Below are 15965 nucleotides of genomic sequence, written 5' to 3'. Positions count from 1 at the left end.
CCAGCATCATCAAAAGCCTGAGGACAAATGTGAAAATATGTTTGATTTGCTCCCGAGTTTTAACAAGTAGTAGTGTCTACTTAATTAAGGATCTCGGCAAGTAAGGAGGAAGTGTCAGCTTACCATTATTAATAATGGCAAAGGAACAAAAGTAGAGGAAAGAAAACCAGAAGACCTGAGAAAGAGGATCTGCATTTCAGAATAGACAGAAGGATTATTGTACCCTGTATATATTACAAAAATAGAGAGGACATTGCATATGTTCAGCATTATGTGTAATATTTTCCAAATAAAATGCAATATGCTAAATTTCATTCTATAACTTTTAGGATAATTCAGAAATGGTACCATCTGCAAATGCTGCCTGGATCACTATTGTTTCTTTGTTTTTATGCCAAAAAACTGAAAAGCATTCTCCTTAACTTTTATTTAAATAACACAATGGTTGACCTTCTCCAGATGTCATGGTGTATATTTACATTACTAATTTCTTCCCCATACTGTTCCTAATTGCTCAGTTTGATCAATAAGTTCTGGGATGTTTTGGCAGGCTGCACAGGAGAAGAAGAAAGGTCTTTCTTTCGCTAATGAACTGAAGAGATTCACAAAATCGAGTAAACAGAGTCGGAGTTTTTCAATCCCACTTCAGGCAACGAACCCAGAAAGCACCCAGAGTAAGGATGAAAAAGCTACATGTGGTGTGCCGTTTGCTGAGATCACTGAGTGAAACCTCTTACACGATTGCAGTATGTGACTGCACAGGTATGGCTTAGTACTCAACTCCTTGTTGACTTTGACCATGTCAGTTTATAGCATACACTCAGTTGCCAAAATAGTGAGTAACTGAAGTTCTCTTTCTGATCAGCCAATAGGACAGAAAAAGGCACATTTATACTGGGGTAAAAGTCTTCCTGTTATGACCAGGTGAGAAAGGGGTCTAGGGTTCCTTTTCAGCCTTCACCTGGTCTTACTGTAACAGGGTTTAATTTTAAACACACCATGTTTTTAGCACCCCCTTGGTGAATCCTTGTGGCAAAGAAACCAGCACAAACAGACTTTCTTAGGTTTAAAGAAGAAAAGTTGAAATTTATTGAACTTAAACTTTAATTTGGTTAATGCCTACAGATACAATGACGTGCCCCACCCTAGCATGCATTCGCGATACACACAGGCAAATAGAGACAGAAAGGAGAAGAAGAAAAATAAAGTGGACAGGTTTGAGGCAATATCTGATGAGTTGTTGTTACGGTTCTTCGAGCTCACTGTAGAGTCCTTGATTGCAGGTAGATCTTTCTTTTCGTTGGGGCCTAGTATTCTTCTTAAAGCTTGTTTGCTATAGGAGACTTTTCTCTCTTGGGGTTCATACATCTTCAGTGGATTCAGAAGCTTGTGAGAAAGGGATGGGAGCAGACAGGAGAGAGATCTTCCCAGCCCAGGAGCAAACAGACTGTCCAAACTGTTTGTACAAATTCAAAAACCTCAGGTTGCCCAGCAGGTTAGTCATGTGACTAGCTGGTTTGGCCATGCTCGTTTGTGAATTCAGCCATCTTAGCAGCCAACCTGGAATGCGAGCCTTCAACGTTTGGTGATCAAAAGTCCATTGTGGGTTGAATGTGTCAGGGAATGGCCGCTTTATCCTTCCAAACACTGTCTGTTAACATGCAGATATCTTGCCAGCCAAGATCTGGCAACTTTTTTTTTTAAAGAAGGTCCTTTCTTCACTCCATTAACAGTTTAAAATCAATGTTCATGACGAAACTAATGTGCCTCATTCTTGGCAGGTGGGGGCCTAACTCCCCAACTTCCCAACTCCCCAATATGCAGTGTTTGGCAGTAATTTGTTTCAAAATTGAGTGAGACAGATTCTTGCTGTGGATTGAGAGCTTTTGCCTCTCCTGCTGCTTCATTGCTGAGTTAGTTATAAGATAGAAATCCACATTTATTTGCACTTTCTCCCATTGATGGCTACACATGAACTTAAGGTAGATCTTTTTAAATGAAATAATGGCTTCTGAGAGTTTGCATTGTGGTTTCATGTTTATCCCAAAATAAGTTGCATATAACACATAAGCTGCTAAAATATAACTTAAAAATGTATACCATTTTTGAGATTTTCTGGGAATTGCCTGGCCATTATCTTATTTGAAGGCTTATTTACTTTGAGTGGTTTTAGCCACATTTTTGAGATAAGCGTGATGCCCTTGGTGTGAATACATGAACTAACTTTATTTGAGCCTTCCTTTTATTTCACTTGCAGAATTGACAATTTGGAACTAAAATCTAAGTGGAATTGGAATGATAATAAGCTTTACATATAATTAAAAATCACACTGAAATTTACACACAAAATTACACTGTTGACTGACCCTCTCCCAAAAAATGAATCTGACATCATCAGCAGTCTCATCTTCCCTTGATTCCTAATTCTACCAATGCTGCAAATTCCATTTTTGCATACTGAAATCAAAATCCTAACATACACCTGCAGATTAAATTATATGAAAAATCTCAAACTCATTGCCTTCACTGTCGCTTGGTCAAAATCCTGGAACTCCCTTCCTAGCAGCACTGTGGATATACCTACCCCAAATGGACTGCAGCGGTTCAAGAAGGCAGCTCACCACCACCTTCTCAAGGGCAATTGGGGATGGGCAATAAATGCAGGCCTGGCCAGCGACATCCACATCCCATGAATGAATTTTTAAAAAATGCCAAAAGTGCTTTTTTTGAGCTGTCAGCTTTTTGTGGAAGATTGTATCAACTTTTTAATTGTTAGTTAGCCTTTGTTAAGTTTTCCAGGTTTCCCTGTATGGTAAAACTTCAAGGTGTGGTAGGTGTTCGTGGTTTATGGTAGACCTGTTGAATCTTCTAAGTAGGACAGTCTCTCTTAAAGGTGCAGGCCTGGGATGTTTGTACTCTTGAACTTGTTGAGGTGTTGTAGATGTATGATGGTTAACATTTCAGACCTGAGGTGGTGGTCACTTTCAGTTCTCTACTGCATCGGGTTGAAATGCAGAATCAGCAGCAGGGTTTCTTCTTGTTAGGCTAGATCTTTCCACAGCCCTTGGCTGGACTCCTGTGAGGTTGTTGTGATTGCTCTCTCTCTCCTCCCAGAGGGTTGCCTTTTAAGGTCAAAATCCATCAAATTAGTCTTTGTTAGTTCACACATGGCCCTCTCTCCCCTGATGTGACCACACAATGGACCATGATGTGGAATCCATGGCCAACCATTGATGTCTGGATGGTATCCTGTCATGATGTGGCTACTTCACACCTTTGTTTCAGAAGAACCCATTTAATTCAGGAATGTCTCTTGATGGTTTCAGGATGGGTATAATTGACACCATAGCCTGAAATGTATCCTTTGGTCCTTTCGAGACAGTGAGACAGGCCAAATCAGCTGACCTTTGGCAGCCATCTTGCAGCACATTTCCACTGTTTAAAGGAAAAGTCAATTTCAAAGATTCCACATTGAATAAAGTTCGAATCTTAAAAGTAAGAATATATGTCTTTACTGGGAATGAAAAATTCCATACATTTTAGAATTTTTATGGATTATAAGATGCAGATGTGTGCGAACTTTTTTAACTTTAACAAAAAAAGTCAATAACATATGAGGAAAAGCTGAACATGGGCTTTCATGTGTAAAAACAGGTACCGTTTTCCTTTCAATAAATGGCTCTCCTGATTAATGTTTGCTCTTGGTCTATGTTGTTAACTCATACTTTATTAAGCCTGCTAATGCCATTTTGTTTTTATTTCATCTGTCATGTTAGTCATTAGTTCATTAATCCTTTCATTTTAGGACAGTATTTTAATCTAAATCAAATCTGAGCTGTTACTAGTGTCTGTTTATTTAGGAAGTATAATTTCAAATATTTCTCATTGATTGTAGAATTTTGAATAACAAAATCCTTTCTTGCATCCTTAGTTTCCCTCAGCGAAGTCCTTTTTAGCGATTTATGTAACAATTGACATTGGTTTCTTCAAAAAGCTGTCTACTTAAGGCTGGACAGATCAAGTCAGGTTTATTATATACTGTTAACATAAAATGTATAACAGTGACAGAATCTGTGTGAAAAAATGTTTTGACAAACCTTTTTGTTCACTTATAAATCTCTAACATGAAAGTGGCATAAATTGAACAAAAATAAGGCACAGCTGTTCTGGCTCCGGTCCCTCCTCTACCAGGATTTTCCACTTTTTTGCTGAAGACAGGTGCCCTTTAATATGCATACAGCATCTTTGATAGGTGTCTAATTAATTTTGAAGATAAGGGTGCCCATATTTTTAACCCTATGTCAGCAAGACATTCCCAGGTCAGGTATTGCAAGTTAGATGTATTGTAATAGTTGTGCCTTCACTATTGAGGATACAGGTAACATCCCAGTATTAGCTGTAAGTCAGGAAATGTAAGGGAGAAAATTACAAGCACCAGAGAAGTGGTACTGAACAAATCGTTGGAGCTGCAGGCTGTCAAGTCCCCGGGGCCTGATGAACTTCATTCTAGGGTCTTAGAAGAAGTGGCTAGTGTTACAACCAGGTGCAAAAGGTGTCTAGGGGTCTTTGGCTGTCTTTACCTGGTCTTATTGTAACGGGGCTTGAAGACCTGCTTGGGTCTGGATAAAAAACCCGACCTGAACCCGAAAGAACCACATTGGACCTGAGCCCAACCCGGCCCGAGTCCTTCCATTTTTTCCCCAGCTCGACCCGACCACCAGAATGTTCACTTTCTCCAGTTGCCAGCATTCGTTTTCATCCATAGTGCACTGACTGTACTTACCACTTTTGGATGAATGGAATGGAAGGAAGCTGCAGCATGAGGGCAATGACGTCATAGAGTCGCTCACTGCGCAGACTCAGAGTCTGTGGAGTCCGGATGCACGTTTCCCTCCTTGAGGCCCCGGACTCCAAGCTCAGGCAGGCTTTTCAAATTTTGACCCTTACTTACTCAACTTCCCTTTTCCTCCCAGCAGAGCAAAAGGTAATACTGTGTGTGCCCGGCCCAGCTCGACCAGAGCCCGAAAGCCAGATCTGGAAGAGCAACCCGACCTGACCCGAATCCGACACATGTCGTTGGGTCCGGTCAGGTAGCAGGCCTTTAATGGGGTTTAATTTTAAACACACTGGGTTTTGAGCTCTCCCTTTGTGAATTCTTGTTCACAACTTTCCAATTCTAAGGCAAAGAAATGAGCACAAACAGGCTTTCTGTAGCTTAAAGATGGAATTTATTAAACCTTAAACTTTAATACCATTCATGCCTACGGATATACGACGGGCCTATGCTAGCATGCACGTGCAGTATAAACATGCAGATAGAGACAGAAAAGATAAGTAGAACAGTTTGAGGCAATATCTTGTTACTGTTTCTTGAGCTTGCTGTAGTCCTCGATTGAAGATATGGTCTTGTGTTTCATTGGGGCCCAGTCGTCTTCTTAAAACCTTGTTCACATAGGAAACTTTTTCTCTCTCTCAGTTTACGTGTCTTCAATAGTTTCAGTTTCCTGAGAGATGAGCAGGCAAACAGGAGAGGAGATGTTCTCAGTCCATGAGGACATGGCGTTCTCTGTTCAAATCCCTTTGTTGGGAGTTCAAATTTTTAAAAAGACTCCCAGGTTAGTCATGTGACTAGCTCCTGATATGGAACAGTCTCTTCAACATCTTTTGTTGGAAGTACAAATTCTCTGCAACAGCCAGTTAGCCGTGTGCCTAAAACTGGTCTGACCATTTCTGTGTATTGGGGAAGCAACCGCTGGCTCCCCATTGTTTCAACACTGTCTGGTACTATGTAAATGTCCTTCCAGTCAGGGCTTGTAATTTTTAAGTTTTTGTTTATGTGGCGAAATACTGTGTACCTCAATCTTGGCAGGTGGGGGTTTGCCTGACACAAGTGAGATAGTCGATGTGTTAGTTTTAATTTTCCAAAATTCCCTAGATTTGGGGAAGGTTCCAGTGGATTGGAAAATAGTGAATGTAACTCCTTTATTCAAAAAGGGAGACAGAAAGCAGGAAACTACAGGCCAGTTAGCTTAACACCTGTCTTAGGGAAAATGTTAGAAGCTGTTATCAAAGACGTTATAGCAGGGCATTTAAAAAAAAAAGGTAAACAGGCAGAGTCAACATGGTTTTGTGAAAGGGAAATCATGTTTAACCAATTTATTGGAGTTCTTTGAGGGAGTTACATGTGCTGTGGATAAAGGGAAACAGGTGGATGTATTGTACGTAGATTTTCAGAAGGCATTTGATAAGGTGCCACATCAAAGGTTATTGCAGAAAGTAAAAGCTCATGGTGGGGTGGTGGGGGAACATATTGGCATGGAAAGAAGATTGGCTAGCCAACAGGTAACAGAGTAGACATAAATGGGTCATTTTCTGGTTGGCAAGATGGAACGAGTGGTGTGCCACAGGGATCTGTGCTGGGGCCTCAGCTTTTTACGATTTATATAAATGACTTAGATGAAGGGACCGAAGGAATGGTTGCTAAATTTGCTGATGACACATAGATAGGAAAGTAACTTGTGAAGAGGACATAAGGGGGCTACAAAGGGTTATAGATAGGTTAAGTGAGTGGGCAAAGACCTGGCAAATGGAGTATACTGTGGGAAAGTGGGAAATTGTCCACTTTGGCAGGAAGAATAAAAAAGCATAGTATCTAAATGGTGAGAGATTTCAGAGCTCTGAGATGCAGAGAGATCTGGTGTCCCAGTGCATGAGTCGCAAAAGGTTAGTATGCAGGTAGAGCATGTAATTAGGAAAGCGAATAAAATGTTATTGTTTTTCGCGAGGGGAATTGTATACAAAAGTAGGGAGGTTATGCTTCAGCTATACAGGGCATTGGTGAGACCACATCTGGAGTACTGTGGTACTGAAGGCCTGCTCGGGTGTGCAAAAAATACTCGACCAGAGCATGACAGAACCACATCCGAACCGAGCCCAACCCGGCCCGAGTCCTTCCATTTTTCCCCGCGCCTGACCCGACCCAGTTAACTCACCTTCCATTTTTCACTTTGTTGCTGATCTGTACAAGCTTAAAATAACTGTAACAAAACCACCTTTCTAGTCCAAAAATTAAATTAACATGGGAGCCACTTAACTGTGATAGAGCGTGTCTGACCCGGCCCGACCAGAGCCTGAATGCCAGACCCGGAAGTGCAACCTGACCCAAACCCGACACATCGTTGGGTCCCTTCCGGTTTGGGTTGGGTAGCAGGCCTTTACTGTGTACAGTACTAGTCTCCTTATTTAATGATGTAAATGTGTTGGAGGCAGTACAGAGAAGGTTTACTAGGCTAATACCTGGAATGGAAAGAGTGGACAGGCTAGGCTTGTATCCACTGGAATTGAGAAAAGTAAGAGGCGACTTGATGAAACATATAAGATCCTGAGGGGTCTTGACAGGTGGATGTGGAAAGGATGTTTCCTCTTGGGGGAAGGATCTAGAACTAGGGGTCACTATTTAAAAATAAGGGGTCGCCCATTTAAGAGAGAAATGAGGAGGAATTTTTTCTTTGAGGGTCGTGAGTTTTTGGAATTCTCTTCCTCAAAAAGCGGTGGAAGCAGAGTCTTTGAATATTTTCAAGGCAGAGGTGGATAAATTCTTGATAAGCAAGGGAGTGGAAGGTTATCGGGGGGGTAGGTGGAAATGTGGAGTAATTAGTTCAGCCATAAATTTACTGAATGGCGGAGCAGGCTCGAAGGGCCGAGTTGCCTACTCCTGCGCCTAATTCTTATGCCTTGTTTGACCAAAATGTTTGCGGTTATAGGAACTCCCTGCTGAATAATGTTTAAAGCCTCAGTCAGATATCAGTGCATGGATCAAAACTGTATTTAATTGATTAAACTCCTTTCAATTTGGGACCCTTACTGTCTAATTACAAATCTGCTTTTCTGTAAATAAGTCGCGGCTCAGGTTGAATCCAGGTAATGGGACAATGTTCCATTCATACACACAGATTTAATATACTGTTTCCCTGTCAACCCTTGAGAAGATATTCTGCAATTGTTCCCTTTTCGCTCTGAACACTGACTGTTGCCATCTCAGATGTATGCCCATCTCTCCCGCAACACCCTTTTGAATTGTGCCAATTGTGTATCCACCCCTTCTACAGCACAGAAATAGTCCTGATGGCCCCAAATAACCTGTGACTGTAACAAGGTATCCCTCCTCAACCTCACTGCAGCCTTTGACACAGTCGCTCACAGCATCCTTCTCCAATGCTTCTTCGCCATTGTTTATTTGGGTGGGACTGGGGGTTTCTTGATTCTACTCTCATGTATCTTTCTTCTCCCCATACTGTCATCTCTTCACCCCTGCTAGAATGCATCCAGGGCTCCCACCCCACCCCACCCCACCCCCCCAACTCCCACTTCATCTACATGCTGCCCCTCGGCAACGTGATTTGACATCTGTACACTGACGACACCCAGCTCTAACCTCACCACCATCTCTCAACTGTCTCTGTGTTGTCAGACTGTATATCTGATGTTCAGTCTTGAATGAGCTACAGTTTCTTCTAGTTAAACATCTGCAAACCACATCACAGACTCCAAAGCCTCACCACCAACTCTAACCTCCTGCTTGGCCAACATCTGGGACTGAACCAGATAGCTTGTAGCCTTGACATCACTGAGCTTCTGATCCCATACTCTCCATCACGTATTCAGCATGCCTAGATCTCACTCTCTACTCCACCCCTATCTCCAGCTCCTTCTTTAAGAGCCTTCCAACAGCCCATCAACCTTTCCGTCACCCCACCTAATCTTGTCTTCCATGGCTTGGTATTCATTTTTGCTTATCATTTTGAAGCAAACTGGACATTTTTTGTGTTTTTAATCACCAGTTAAATGTGTTGGCCGAGTGCAGGAATAGACCCTTTGCTGGCTCAACCTTCAGTGGTGCAAACAGGAAATATACTCTCCATCTAACCCACCCAAAACAGGTGCAATTTGCATTTTACTGAACCCTCTATTGTTTTTTTTTGAGTCAAATGTTTCTTCTTTTGTTTCGCAAATTGAAATGATACAGCCTTCCAGCTATGAACAAAAGTGTAGTGACAGGTACAGCTGGCATCAGTTATTTTCTTTAAAGAAAAGAAACTTGCAAGCACGGAAACAGTCTTTGTAAACAATGTTTGTGTGGCTGTTATCTTTCCAGAATAAGCTGGTGGTATAATTAATGGATGAGACCAAAGATACAATCTGTCGAACAGGCACTCCTGAATTTGGCAAGAAGTACACAGGAGTTGTTTTCTGACTTCATGCTCTTGCCAAGGAACTGTTGGCACTGCAGATTGGAACTTCAGTTGTACACCCAAATTGCTAATACTCACTATTGCCAGGTGAAACCCTCCACTGTGAAAGCAAGCTTGGAAACTAACCCCCGGAAAATCTATTTTGATACAGATTACAACAACAACTTATATTTATATAGTGTCCTTAATGTAATAAAAACATCCCAAGGTGCTTCATAGGTGCATTATAAATGTATGTAAATATTAGAACAGATGAACAAAAGCTTGACCAAAGAGGTAGGTTTTAAAAGAGTGTCTTAAAGGAGAAAAGTGAGGTAGAGGGGTGGGGAGGTATGAGTAGGGCCTTGGCAGCAGAAGGCACAGCCCCAATGGTGGAGCAACTAAATTTGGGCTGCTCAGGAGGCCAGAATTAAATGAGCAGAGATATCTCGGAGGTTTGTGGGGCTGCAGGAGATTACAGAGATGGGGAGGGACAAGGTCAATGGGGGCATTGAACGTAGGTAGTTATTTGCTGATGTACGAACTACTGCTGCATGCTCCTTCCTGCAATTTGACTATCACTGCATTTATTGTCTTGCACATTCCTGGCAAATGGAAATTTCAGCTTAAAGTGGAACACGAGGGATATTTTCAATGTAATATACTTACCAGCAGCTGTATAGTACCAAAACAATTGTTAAAATCTTCACATTGTAGGAAGGACATATTCTAATTGGAAGCATTGATTGCTCCCTTGCTTCCGTGACCACCATTTTGGATCTCCTTTTACAGCAGTAAATGGCCATCAAACTTTTGATAGGGGAAAGGTCAGTACCACCTTAGAAGATGGTTACTATCCCTTTACTCACCTCAGGAGCCCTGAATCAGTAACCAGACTCTTTCCCACATCCGTGACCCACAATGGATGTTGTAAATTAGGATCTGATTTAAGTAAATGATCTGAAATATCTTTCAAGTGTGCTACTTAAATTTTTGTATAATTTTTTCAATTTCACAAATACATTAATCAACACAAATTAGAGATAAAAAGAAAACTACATTATAGATGTTTCATGAATTGTATTTTGACAATGATAGTTCTGGAACATAGAACAGTACAGCACAGTACAGGCCCTTCGTCCACGATGTTGTGCCGAACCTTCAACCTACTCTAGGATCAAACTACCTACATACCCTTCATACTACTATCATCCATGTACCTATCCAAGAGTCGCTTAAATGTCCCTAATGTATCTGCTTCTACTACCACCGCTGGCAGTGCATTCCACGCACCCACCACTCTGTGTAAAGAACCTACCTCTGACATCTCCCCGAAACCTTCTTCCAATCACCTTAAAATTATGCCCCCTGGTGATAGCCCTTTCCACCCTGGGGAAAAAGTCTCTGGCTATCCACTCTATCTATGCCTCTCATCATCTTGTACCCCTCTATCAAGTCACCTCTCATCCTTCTTCGCTCCAATGAGAAAAGCCCGAGCTCCCTCAACCTTTCTTCGTAAGACATGCCCTCCAGTCCAGGCAGCATCCTGGTAAATCTCCTCTGCACCCTCTCTAAAGCTTCCACATCCTTCCTATAATGAGGCGACCAGAACTGAACACAATATTCCAAGTGTGGTCTAACCAGGGCTTTATAGAGTTGCAGCATAACCTCGCGGCTCTTAAACTCAATCCCCCTGTTAATGAAAGCCAACACACCATACGCCTTCTTAACAACCCTATCAACTTGGGTGGCAACTTTGAGGGATCTATGGACGTGGACCCCAAGATCCCTCTGTTCCTCCACACTGCCAAGAATCCTGTCTTTAAGCCTGTATTCTGCATTCAAATTCGACCTTCCAAAATGAATCACTTCACACTTTTCCAGGTTGAACTCCATCTGCTACTTCTCAGCCCAGCTCTGCATCCTGTCAATGTCCCGTTGCAACCTACAACAGCCTTCCACACTATCCACAACTCCAGCAACCTTCGTGTCATCGGCAAACTTGCTAACCCAGCCTTCCACTTCCTCATCCAAGTCATTTATAAAAATCACAAAGAGCAGAGGTCCCAGAACAGATCCCTGTGGAACACCACTGGTCACCGAGCTCCAGGCTGAATACTTTCCACCTACTACCACACCCTCTGACTTCTACGGGCCAGCCAATTCTGTATCCAGACAGCCAACTTTCCCTGTATCCCATGCCTCCTTACTTTCTGAATGAGCCTACCATGGGGAACCTTATAAAACGCCTTGCTAAAATCCATATACACCACATCCACTGCTCTTCCTTCATCAACGTGTTTTGTCACATCTTCAAAGAATTCAATAAGGCTTGTGAGGCATGACCTGCCTCTCACAAAGCCATGCTGTCTCTAATCAAACTATGCTTTTCCAAATAATCATAAATCCTGTCTCTCAAAATCCTCTCCAATAATTTGCCCACTACCGACGTAAGACTGACTGGTCTATAATTGCCAGGGTTATCCCTATTCCCTTTCTTGAACAAGGGAATAACATTTGCCACCCTCCAATCATCTGGTACTACTCCAGTGGACAGTGAGGACGCAAAGATCATCGCCAAAGGCGCGGCAATCTTTTCCCTCGCTTCCTGTAATATCCTTGGGTATATCCAGTCTGGTCCCGGGGACTTATCTATCCTCATGTCTTTCAAAATTTCCAGCACATCCACCCTCTTAACATCAACCTGTTTGAGCACATCAGCCTGTTTCACGCTGTCCTCACAAACGACCAGGTCCCTCTCACTAGTGAATACCGAAGCAAAGTATTCATTTAGGACCTCCCCTACCTCCTCCGACTCCAGGCACAAGTTCCCTCCACTATCCCTGATCGGCCCTACCCTCACTCTGGCCATCCTCTTGTTCCTCACATAAGTGTAGAACGCCTTGGGATTTTCCTTAATCCTACCCGCCAAGACTTTTTCATGTCCCCTTCTAGCTCTCCTAAGTCCATTCTTCAGTTCCTTCCTGGCTACCTTGTAACCCTCTAGAGCCCTGTCTGATCCCTGCTTCCTCAACCTCATTAACAATTCTTTATGGTTGACACATTTTGCCAATTAATATTTACAGTCTAAAATTTTTTTAATCCTTTTTTCCCCACAGGTTGTTGTAAAATGGACCTCAATGATTCTTCAGTAGTATTGTGCCAACATGAAGCACAGAAACTTTTAGCCAATGCTGCAGAAAACCAGAAACTGTAATGTCAGCCCTTCCTGTGTCTCCTGGTATTTTGCTCTTCTGAAAAACTGGAAATTGCACAAATAACTTTGTTAAAGAACGAAATACATCACCTGGTATAGGTGACACACAGGATATTGCGTCAGCAACAGGTTCCAAACAAGCGGGCTTGTTTCAATGTACTTTGCTTTAACAAGGAACAGGGCATATGAGAAAACAGCCATCAATACTGTTGGACTTTTCAGACGCACGAGTGAGATGTTGACTTCAGTTATACTGAGTATGGAGATAATGCAGGTACAACCATGAGAACTTCTCAATTTGTGAGTTATAAAACATTGTGCACTTTCTCAATCACTTATTTCCATAGTCATCTGAAGGATTTGCAGGTTTTAAAGGTACCTTTATATTTTATGAACTGGGATCATGCTAGAAGCCGCTTCGGTAGTGACATTAAGCTGAACTGTCCCACAAAGTTATGTTTTTCGTTAATGTTTACAAGATATTTAAATTTTTGATAGGGAATTACTCCTTATAGAATGCGTTGTATCCATGCATAAAATCTGATGAAAAGCTGTGTTCATAGAGAAGCTAATGATGTAATTTTCCTGCAGTAGAAAATCATGTAAATTTCTAGGCATATAAAACACTGTGCTATGTTTATTAAAATAATTAGATTGAATTATTTATTTAAGCAGATTTAACACTTTGCAATTAGTTACTATATTCTCATGTTTCAATTCCAAGTGGCAAGCTTATTTTGATACTATATAACACATTTAATAATTTTTATTTACAATTGCCCACTTTCACGCACATATCTGATAACTGTGTCTGTGTGTATATATATATTATATATATAGTGTATTTTAATTTTTCTTGTGAAAAATGAAATCAAACAGGAAAAGAATTTCCCTCAGCATGAGCATTTTTCCTTAATTGTTGACTATATATTTTAATTTTCTTGTTGCATTATGTGCTGTTACTGAGATAATTCTTTAAAAAAAAACAATTTTGAAATGTGCAAAAACTGCAAGTGTTTTGCCAGCTCTTGTGTATTTAAGTTACTGTAATGGGGTGGCTAAGCAGCTGTAACGCTTGAATACTTCACTAAATGAGGTTCTGACTTGAAACTCCTAAAACATTTAGCAACTGCTCAAATAGAACTACAACAGTGACGTGTTAAAAAAAAATTAACTGCAAGACCCATCATGGTATATATACCAAAACCTAACCTGTCCCAACAGCAATAGCAGCACTAGCACATGATGACAGAAAGCAGTTCTTCTCCTAAAGGCTACTAAAGCTGCCATTTGAGTTGATTTTTTTTCATGTGTCTGACTGGGCGATAACTAATCAACAACTCTAGCTCGAACAACGAAAAGGGAACTCTAGAATCAAGGATAGAACAGTGACTTATTAATTTGATAACAAATGTTAAATGTTATGCATTAATTGTTTTGAGATGCTCAAGAGTAAAATCTAAAAACAACTACTACCTGTTTGTTTAGTTAGAAGTTGCCTCTTCAAGTGCTATTACTTTTTCTGCATTTTCATCCATGCATTTTGTTCAAGCTTTCCTTGTAGTCTATACAGTTTGTCCCTTAAAATTTTCTCATTTAAAATGCAAGAAAGCACAAGGGAAGAGCTGATATTCCTTCTTTGCTGAATATTATAAATATCTCTGCTCTAGTTTACCTCAGAAACTCTAATAAAAGACCCAGTTAAAAACTGACTGGACGATTCTAATTTACATAACTACTTATTAATTAGACAAAAGTGTTTTCATTGAAACCTTACAGTGTTGCCGACACTTCAGCATAGTGGACAGATGATATATCATATTGTTAGCCACCTCATGATGCAGCTCTTTCCACCATTTTAGTAGCGGGGATGGAACAGTAAGTGCTTTCAATAAAACTTGTCCATCTACTGTCCCCTCTTAACTTTATGGGACAGGAAAATATGTTCCTTGGAGGTTGAAGCATTCTTTTTTAAATGTTTGTATGAAATAATGTTATAGAAAGTGAAGTCACAGGTGGCATTTGACAAAAAAACAGTACCATTTGCTGCAGCTAGTTCACAGTTGGTTTGATTTTGCATATCCTCACTCAGATTGCAGCAGTTAAATATTTCTTTACTAATGTGTAAATATCACTGAGATATTGGTAACAATTATCACAAACATAAAATTCCTTTCATTTTAATAGATTAACTCTTTTGTTAGATAGTGGACAGCGGCGTTGAATGAATGTTCCGTACTGATATTGAACAGTTGAATTTCACTTTGTTCCATTTGACCAACATATGTTCTGTCTATAAGATTTGTATGTCTTTCCCTAACTGATCATAGCTCTGTCTGAACAGAAGCTTCATGCTCCTGTACATAATGGATTAGATCCCGCCCCCCCCGCGACAACATTATGTTTTTTTTAAACAAAAGTTTTGCTTTTCATTGCTTAACTTTTTTTAAAAAATCAGGCTGTTATTTTAAATATACCTTTCATAAGGTAAAAGAAAGCCAGTTAAAGCAAGTTTAAATGGTGCACATTACATCCAATGCAAACTGTGTATGTGCCACAAATACTTGTGCCATGAATTGATTTCAGACCCCTTCCAGGTGATGTCAGAGTCCATGCACTGGGCATTTGTTCTTTTAAAAAAAGGCTGGTAAGTATATGGTCTTAAGCTTTGTAAATATTACGGTTGAACTGTATAATGCATTTTCCTTGCAGTGAATGTTTTATTTATCAGATTGAACTGTTGGGCAAATACTAAAGTAAATTTACTATTGTCAGCAATTCTGTATGTGAAATCCACAACTCATCTATTAACTTTACTGTATTTAGTTCCATTGATATGCAAAGGACATGTCGTGATTACTGAAGATGTTGGTATTTTGAGTATTTTAACAGTGCAATGTTATGTTTTTAAGGGTTGAAACATTGTGCCAAAAGAAATGTCAATTTTTATACAAATCGTGTGTTTTCAGATTGTATATGAATTGTGTTGTGAATTAATGTTTGATGTATTTATATCTGTAACAGACTTTGAAAATTAGTATATTAATGTTGAGTTGATCAGAATAAATATCAAATTGGATCATGTTTAAGAAAAAGTCTGTATTACAACTAGTTTACTTGCTCAGTAGAGGTCAGACTGAAATGTTTTAAACAGATCCAAATCTGATTGTTTGGTTCTGTTTTCTATCTACCTTTCCTCATAAAATTTCCTAATAGTGCCATAGGCATTTCAATCTACCTAAAGGTAAGCCACAAAGTAAATAACTTTTCTGAATCTGAAAACCGAGCTGCGACCACATAATGTTGGTTCTTGAATGATGGGAAACATACCCAACTACGTATTGTACTTATTACTTAGCATCTGTACCTACAGAGGAGATATTGAGCGGAATACAATTACTTTCCTGAAGGGAAGAGGGGAAGTCATATGTCTCTTGCACTGCTCATGCATCAGCTAGTGGCTGGCTGAATAGCAACATTGCTAGAGATGACTGGGTGTTAATTAACATTGTATGTAT

At 40.4% G+C, this 15965-nt stretch overlaps 1 protein-coding gene across 3 annotated transcripts in view; it reads left to right on the top strand.

The window, feature by feature from the left end:
* Window positions 1–15521, top strand: part of LOC137380572 (1-phosphatidylinositol 4,5-bisphosphate phosphodiesterase epsilon-1-like) — a 462747-nt gene extending 447226 nt beyond the window's left edge. For 2 of the 3 annotated variants that reach the window (XM_068052603.1, XM_068052604.1), the window contains exons 32-33: window positions 551–762; window positions 12350–15521. In XM_068052603.1, the coding sequence (XP_067908704.1) occupies window positions 551–727 (177 nt within the window). In that variant the 3' untranslated portion in view covers window positions 728–762; window positions 12350–15521. Of the gene's footprint in view, window positions 1–550; window positions 763–1125; window positions 1183–12349 lie in introns of those variants that run through there. The other variant, XM_068052605.1, reaches the window with a different exon arrangement.
* The last annotated feature ends 444 nt before the right edge of the window (window positions 15522–15965 follow it).

This window comes from Heterodontus francisci, chromosome 20, assembly GCF_036365525.1.
Source record: "Heterodontus francisci isolate sHetFra1 chromosome 20, sHetFra1.hap1, whole genome shotgun sequence".
NCBI lineage: Eukaryota > Metazoa > Chordata > Chondrichthyes > Heterodontiformes > Heterodontidae > Heterodontus > Heterodontus francisci.
Note: the sequence above shows the minus strand (reverse complement) of the source record. Positions and strands in the feature narration are given on the sequence as shown.